Source organism: Chenopodium album, chromosome 15 (genome assembly GCF_948465745.1).
Source record: "Chenopodium album chromosome 15, dcCheAlbu1.1, whole genome shotgun sequence".
NCBI lineage: Eukaryota > Viridiplantae > Streptophyta > Magnoliopsida > Caryophyllales > Amaranthaceae > Chenopodium > Chenopodium album.
Genome location: NC_137848.1, coordinates 46,877,961 through 46,886,525, shown reverse-complemented (window position 1 = coordinate 46,886,525; position 8,565 = coordinate 46,877,961). Strand labels below are relative to the sequence as shown.

The following is an 8,565-nucleotide window of genomic DNA, read 5'->3' as shown; positions in this document are numbered from 1 at the left end:
TATATTCCCTGCATCCTCATCTGGGTAAAGACTTGATACTTAATAAAGGCGTAATATGCTGCCTAAAGAACAATTGCTGGTGTCATGATAAATCATTGAAGTTTGATTAGCTGCACCATATCAGCATGGCAATTTTGCATGCGACTTTGAGGATATAGAGAGGCAGACAAAACAAGGTTATGTTTTGTTATTGTTTTTAGGAAAAATACACTTTAATAATCCCAACTATTGCCAATTTACTTCTAATAATCCCAATTAAAGTTTATTTTTTTTTTAATAATTTTAACTATGAGGTCAGTTTGCCTCCAATAGTCCCAACAAGTCAACAATGGGTCAATGACTTGTTATAACAGGTAACCATAACACGTGTCAACACGTGATTGGTCCAAAATGAAAAAAATAATAAAAACATAAAAATAAAAACAAAAACAAAAACAAAAACCCAAAACCAAACAGTCAGCCACCCTAACCCCCACCGCGTGCCAACCCTAACCTCCATCAGAAACCGACTGACCACTCCCATTAACCTCCAATATTGACCGCCCAGCCCGCTGCCACCCATCTAACCCACCCCTGGCCTCTGAAACCACCAACCTAGCCTACGCCAACCCCGAAAACCACCAACTTAACCCACAACAACCCTTGAAACCTCACCCTCTACTTGAATCTGCCGCCATAACTGCCCCTCCTCCCTTTTCCCACCGCCGAAATGGACGATTTCGAGAGTGGGGAAAGGGATGAGGGGCGTTTTTGGTGGTGGAGGAAGGGGCGCTGTTTTTTTTTTGTTTGAATTGATTTTCCGGCGAAAGGGGGGGGGGGGGGGGAAGGGAAGGGAGGAGATTGATCTGAGGGGTTGGGGTGGATCGGGTGTGTGTGTTTTGGGGGTTGGGAGGGCCGGCTGGTTATTTTCAGGGGGTTAGGGAGGTGGCCGGCTGGTTCTGATTGGCCATGGGTGGCTGGGAATCTACCGGGATCGATTTCTGTTTTTTTTTTTTTTTTAAAATTAAGCCAATCATGTTTTGAAGGATTTTTATTTTATTTTTTTATATTTTAAAATTAAGCCAATCATGTGCTGACATGTGGCGTTTAAAAAACAAAAAAAAAAAAAAAAAAAAATACCCTTTCAGCAGGTAACCGGTTTTTGGGACTATTGGAGACTGACCCCATAATTAGAATTATTAAAAAATAAACCTTAGTTGAGATTATTAGAAGTAAATCGGCAATAGTTGGGATTATTTAAGTGTATTTTTCCGGTTTTTTTTTTAAGAACAATACAAAAGAGTTCGGTTGGTGATGATTTGAGCTCAATCTTGGTGTATCTTGGCTGTAGCTTGCACCAACTCACGCTCAAGCTTGAATTTGTCGAACTAAAAATTCTAAGCTCAGTTTGGCTCTTAATTTACATCCGATGGGAAGTTTTGAATCAGGTGTGCTTGTTCTGACTGATGCAATAGTGAAAATTGCGCTCTACTATTAACTTACTATTCATATTTGGATGGGTTGGATCAACCAGCTATAGAATTCAGTTCCTTGTTCTCAGATATATTGATTTTGTACTGTTTTTTTTTTTTGTGCATATTAAGAGTCTGTTCACATTTACTGAATTGAACTGAACTGAATGATTGGAGCTGAACTGAACTGAGCTGAGCTGAAATGAATATTTTATGAGAGAAGGAAATTAGAAACTGAACTGAACTGAATAGGCCCTAAATTCTACGAATTATCGATATACTACCTCCGTTTTATATTATTTACTACTCTGAGTATTATTTGTGAGATATAAGTATTCCAAACTTACAAATAATATGAAGCTGATGTAGTAATTTTTATAACCATAATACTCCCAAATTACTGTGTATGAAGAAGAAGAAACAAAGATAATTTAGTGCTCAGCTCGAGGCTTCTTTTTGGTTTGGAATCGTTTATAGGTATAAAAATATGCTAATGTTTAATACTAAGTACATACTTTGTAGTAAGTAGTGAATAAAAGTATTGTGTACCAAATATTGATAGAGTAATGGGTTCGGTTAACCAAAGATGTCACTAACATTAACTCCTTCGATCCCTATTTTGTGAGTAAGAGTAAATTTTTTAAACTTTTAACGTATGAACTCCCTGCGTTTCTAAAAGTTCTTTCTATTTTGTATTATTTTTACCTTAAATTACTTTAGTAGCATATTAGTAAAAAATAAAAAACAAAAAAAGTATTAATATTCTCATTAAGATGAATCAGATAAGACCTAACATAACGATATATTACTTGTATGTTTTATACCTCGAGAGTAATATAGAAGATTGTTTGCCAAGATTTCAAATAGGAAGAACTCTTAGGAATGAAGGTATGTATAATTTTGTTGGATTCGTTTTAGTCTGTTTTAGAATCAGACTTTTATAAATTTTGCATAAACAAAATTTGAAATATTTATATTTGCAGATGTACTTTGAGACTGTTTCTAAAGTAAAATTTTGCCAAACAATGCACTAAAAGTGTATTTTACAAAATAAATATAGTTACGTATCGTTTCTGAATCCATGTGGATCTTGCCACAATCTAGGATGATGTAAGTGTATTGGATAGTAATAAGATTAAAATGGAGCTAAGCCAAAATAGCAAGGGGGAGTCTCAAGGACAAAGGACGAGCCGAGGAGTATCGAACGCCATGAACTCGGAAACCTTGGCTAAGTGGTTGGAACCACCTACTCTACTTGTGAGTACTCTTTTATGTCAAAATAATACTAGTAGAGTAATAGTATAACAGGCTAGTAGCAACATTTTATGAATGGAGCAAGTTTGAGTAACCACTACTGTTGTTCTAGCTGCCCCATTACCTAACTTGCCACCATCAAACATAAAAACTAACCCATTAACAAATATCAAATATATATTTCTCCATTGTACTCGAAGTCCATAAGCAATTTAGTCACATATCTCATCTTCATCTATCATACAATTTCCGAGGTTTATATTATATCCATAATCCATCCCAAGAAGAACAGAAGAAAATGTCGCACCACGAATCATCAACCATCCACATCCAAGACCCAAAGTCGGAGCCAAGAGGAAAGTTTGGGGCCATGAAAGCTGTCAAAGTTATGGGATCAGGAGGGGGAGCTGTGAATAGAGGACTCGCTGTTTTCGACTTCATTCTAAGGCTGGCTGCTTTAGCTGCTGCTCTTGGTGCTGCTATTGCAATGGGAACCAGTGACCAAACTCTTAATTTCTTCACTCAATTCTTCCAGTTTCATGCTAGATATGACGATCTCCCAGCTTTCTCGTAAGTGCATTCTAGTGTACTCGCATATAATACACCCATTCCACAACATTTATAGTCTTGAGTATACTATTTGAGGATGTCCGAAATAGTTACTTCTGCTGTATAGTGTATAATAATAATGTATGGTGAAAACTGCAGATTTTTTGTGGCTGCAAATGCAGTGGCAAGTGCATACCTAGTACTCTCCCTGCCATTTTCCATTGTCAGCATTGTGAGACCACAGGCTTCAGGGGTGAGGATGCTACTCATCATCTTCGACACGGTAAATATTTAAACCATTCCATTTAAACAAGTTCCTTGGTGAAGTAACAAAATTACATATTTAATTCATTGCCATAGTATATATAGATACATTCAAGCGAAATTGAAGCATAACACCTGACACCCTGTATAATGTTTCTGTTTCAGATAGCAGTAGCACTGATATCCGCAGGTGCAGGAGCTGCAGCAGCCATAGTGTACTTGGCACACAAGGGTAACAACAAGATCAACTGGGGGGCTATCTGCCAACAATTTGGCAGCTTCTGTGAGCGCGTTAGTGGAGCTGTTGTTGCTTCATTCATTGCTGCTTTCCTCTTCATCGTACTCGTGTTGATCTCTGCTGCCTCCCTCAGAAGAAACTAAGTATATTGCTTATGAATTTCATCTGTGTGACAAATTAAATGTATTTATCATATCTTAGCTTGCTAATACCGCCTTTTCTTTCTTTTCTTAACAGTCGATTTGGACTTGTATACATTTGTAAGTCTATGAATTTGAGTTTGAAATGGATTTAATTTGAATTTGTATGAAGTGCAGATTCCTATTTTACTTGCAAGTTCTTTGTCAAACACGAGTATTGCACTATTAAAGTCTAAACTAGCATGGCAAAAGGTTCTTGTAACAAGTGACATAGAAAAGACGAAAATTTAGTCTAAACTTTTGCACTACTATCATATTGACTTCCCTAATGAAACTCATATGGACTGCGTATACATACCGCATACACTTATTCCCATGTAGTTTGTGATAACCAAGTTAATATTGATTTAATAGCAAGCTAAGGGATCGACTTGTCACAACTCTTGTCCCACGCCCACTAAGGCAGCAGCAACGTCAATTGGGCACTAGGCAACCATTCGGGCCAAGGGAGATGCCCATGGGTGCTAGGAAGCACCTTCCCCCTAAAGAGCTTTATTTTGATTTGGTGCACTTTTCCTAGTGAACACCCAATTGACAATAACACAATAATGGGTCATTTGGGGGACCAAATGAAACCCAAATGAGTCCAAACTTTGGGGTCCACCGCTTTTGGGCCCAATGAAGACAATAGTGCAGCCGGATTTTTGAGGAAAAGTCCGGAACATTCCAGAACGTGCTAGGAGTCTCGGGATGCGTTCGGAAGCTTCTAGAACTTTCTAGGAAACTCTTGTACATTCTTGTAGGCCTAGAGTATTATTAAATACTCCGGAATGTTTTACATAAGAGATGTAACTCAGAATTGTATAGAAGTCTCTAGAATAACCTTGTTCTAGGACCCTCCATTTGAGGAGGTTAGAATATTCTAGAATAGAACTCTCTAGGTACTTTGGAGGCCTTTAAATAGGGACCTTCCCCTCATTTGTAAACCATCCAAGCATTTTGTAAAAATTCTCTCTCTCAAGCAATACTAGTTCTCTTAACTTACTCTCTTATATTCTTACTTACTTTCCCACTTACTTAAGCTTCCGTTGCCTTACTTGCTAGGAGCAATACTCGGGGTTAAGCCTTGACTAGCAACCTTTGGAAAGGAAGTAAGTAGGCGCACGTGCACAAGACTAGGGGAGTTAGTGCGCACGTGACAACGTGGTATCAGAGCAGCAACGATTGATTAGGTCGACTTTTTGTCAGCTTAGCTAGCATCATAGTATACGAAGGAGAAGTAAGTGTCGGGACAATGGGAAACAAGAAACAGGAGGCTAGCGCATCACAAGTGCTCGAAGGTGGGGAGACTGAGGTCGTGCCTCTGCTCTCCAGAAGCTTGAGAAGCTAGTGCATAAGGCGGACGAGAAGACAACCAAGCTCGAACTAGCCATGGGTGGCTTGTCTGATGCAATCGGCAAGGTGGGGCTTGATGTGTCCTCACTCAAGGATCAAGTGGTTGATTTAGACAACCGACTTGAGGAGTTGGGCTTGGATCGCACGATGGAGGCTCACACCCTCGCTAATCAAGCTGTGAAAAGGTGATGAGCGAGCTAGCCAAAATGCGTGAGGAGTTGTCAGGGGAACTCCTCGCTTTAAAGAAGGAGAACAAGGTCCTCAAGGAGGAACTCGCTCTGTTCCGTAAGGCCTGCGGTAATTGGGGGAGTTACCATTCAGGCGGGGTCTAAGATGGAGGTCCCTAAGCCTCAAACATACCATGGGAAGAGAGATGCTCGGAAAATTGACAACTTCCTATGGGGCGTTGAAAAGTACTTCGATGCTATGCGCTTGGAAAGCGATGCTTCCAATATCAACACTGTCACCATGTACCTCGGAGAAGATGCCATACTCTGGTGGAGGTGTCGGGAGTTGGACATCAAGAAGGGGACTTGTTCCATCAGCACTTGGGACGAGTTCAAGAAGGATTTCAAGCGAAAATTCTATCCAGAGAATGCCAAGAAGCTCTCAATGATGAAGTTGCGTGATCTCAAGCACAACGACACCATCAAAGAGTACATCAAGCAATTTTCTATGTTGATGCTTGAGATCGATGATCTTTCGGAAGAGAATCAACTCATCTATTTCATTGGAGGGCTGCAACGATGGGCTCAGCAGGAAGTAGAACGGAGAAATGTGTAGGCACTTGCTGAGGTCATAGCCGTCGCCGAATCCTTGTTGGAGTTCAAGGATTCAAAGAAGGATGGTAGAAGTGGTGGCAACAAGGAGAAAGGTGGGGGAGAAAAACCCACAGACCGAAGCAGCAGCGATAGCAATCGGTTCGAGAAGAAGGACAAGGATAAGGGCAAGGGCCAGTCATCCGCTTCTTTGTCGGATAAGAGCAAGCATCGAGACTGCTTCTTATGCGGAGGACCGCATTGGGCTAGGGAATGCCCAGGAAGACAAAGGCTCAATGCCATTATCTCTACGGGTGGCGAGTCGACGGACGACGAAGCGCAGATGAGATCATTGCGCATCATGGGGAGCGTAAAGATTACGTTCGAGACCGAGGGGTGCAACGATGTGGTCAAGGTAAGCACACTACCCCGTCCGAAGGGAAAACTAATGTTTGTGGAAGTATTAATGAATGGCAAGGCTTCTAGGACACTTGTTGACACGGGTACCTCACACAACTTCATCGCCAAGGAGGAGACGAGCAAGCTGGGTGTGGAGTACGCTAAGGAGCCAGGCACGTTGAAGACCGTTAATGCTTCACCCGTGCCTATCCTTGGCATACCTCGAAAGGTGCCACTTAGTTTGGGAGAATGGAGCGGCACCGTAGATCTCACCGCCCGTCAACATGGACGAATTCTCGCTGGTGTTGGGTCTAGAGTTCATGGATTCGGTGAGACCTTTTTCATTTGAAAGGGACGGGTTTATGACTATCGTGAAGGATCAAGGAGCGTGGTCCGTTCCCATAACCCGAGAAGAGGTCGAGGCTAAAATGATCTCGGCCATTCAGCCAGAAAAAGGGGTAAAGAAGGGTCAAGAAACATGCCTGGCCGTCTTAGTCGAAGATGATCCTTGTGGGGGCGAGGTTCCGTTAGAAATTTCCCAAGTGTTCGAGGAGTTCAATGATGTCATGCCTCCGGAATTACCCAAAAGATTTCCCCCTCGAAGGGAAGTTGATCATGAGATAGAGCTGGAACCAGGAGCTATGCCTCCAGCCATGGCACCATATCGGATGGCACCACCGGAACTTGAGGAGCTAAGGAAGCAACTTAAGGAGTTGCTAGAAGCGCAGTTTATCAGGCCATCCAAAGCACTGTTTGGAGCACCTGTGCTATTTCAGCGTTAGCACGATGGAAGTCTTCGCATGTGTATCGACTATCGGGCTCTCAACAAGGTAACCATGAATAACAAGTATCCGATCCCGTTAGTCGCAGATCTTTTTTATCGACTCGGCAAAGCCAGGTACTTCTCCAAACTAGAATTACGCTCGGGGTATTGGCAGGTGCGCATCGCTGAGGGAAATGAGCCTAAGATGGCATGCATCACCAGGTATGGGTCTTATGAGTTTTTGGTGATGCCTTTCGGTCTCACCAATGCCCCAGCGACTTTCTGTACGTTGATGAATAAAATTTCCCGGCTATTCCTAGACGATTTTGTAGTTGTCTATCTCGACGATATCATCGTGTATAGCAACAATTTGCAGGACCATGTGCAGCATTTGAAGAAGGTGTTCCAGGTCCTTCGGGAGAACGAGCTATTCGTGAAAAAGGAGAAGTGCTCGTTCGGACAAGAGGAGGTGTCATTCTTAGGGCACCGAATCAAAGCCGGAAAAATCATGATGGGACACGATAAGGTGAGTTCCATCAAGGAGTGGGGCGAGCCCAAGAACGTGTCGGAGCTATGTTCTTTCCTTGGGCTTGCAAATTACTACAGGCGGTTCATTAAGATCTACTCAGCAAGGGCAGCACCACTAACCGATCTTTTGAATAAGAAGGTACAATAGTGTTGGAGCGACAAGTGTCAAGCAGCCTTTGATGATTTGAAACAAGCAGTCACCGAGGAACCTGTCTTGGCCTTGCCAGACTACTCAAAGCCTTTCGAGCTACACTCGAATGCCTCCGACTTTGATATCGGAGGAGCTCTCATGCAAGAGGGGCATCCGATTGCCTATGAGTCACGTAAGTTGAATGACACCGAGAAGAGGTATCTGGTGCATGATAAGGAGATGACGGCGAACATTCATTGCTTGCGCATATGGAGACATTATTTGCTTGGGAATCGGTTTACCATCATGACCGACAATGTGGCGACAAGTTATTTTCAAAATCAGAAGAAACTTAGTCCCAAGCAAGCTCGATGGCAAGACTTTCTGGCCGAGTTCGACTATACCATGGAGTATAAGCCGGGCAAGGTCAATGTGGTTGCTGATGCTCTTAGCCGCAAGGCAATACTTGCTAGCACAAGTAGTGTTTCTAGCAACGTCCTTGGACGGATCAAGGATGGTTTGGAGCATGATTCCATGGCCAAGGGGCTCGTAGACTTGGCCAAGGAAGGGAGGACCCGACGGTTTTGGGTAGAAGATGGGGTACTTTTCACCGTTGGAAGGCGCATTTATGTGCCTAAGTGGGACAACCTTAGGCGCGATGTGATGAAGGAGTGTCATTACTCCTTGTGGGCGGGA

The 8,565-nt window shown here is 42.5% G+C and overlaps 1 protein-coding gene across 1 annotated transcript; it reads left to right on the top strand.

Annotated features, from left to right (window-relative positions):
- The first annotated feature begins 2,968 nt into the window (after positions 1-2,968).
- On the top strand, positions 2,969-3,899 carry LOC145582364 (casparian strip membrane protein 2-like). Its single transcript, XM_081639364.1, has 3 exons — positions 2,969-3,275; positions 3,414-3,537; positions 3,684-3,899. Exons 1-3 carry the CDS (start codon positions 3,004-3,006, stop codon positions 3,897-3,899), a joined length of 612 nt encoding a protein of 203 aa, XP_081495490.1. The 5' UTR covers positions 2,969-3,003.
- The last annotated feature ends 4,666 nt before the right edge of the window (positions 3,900-8,565 follow it).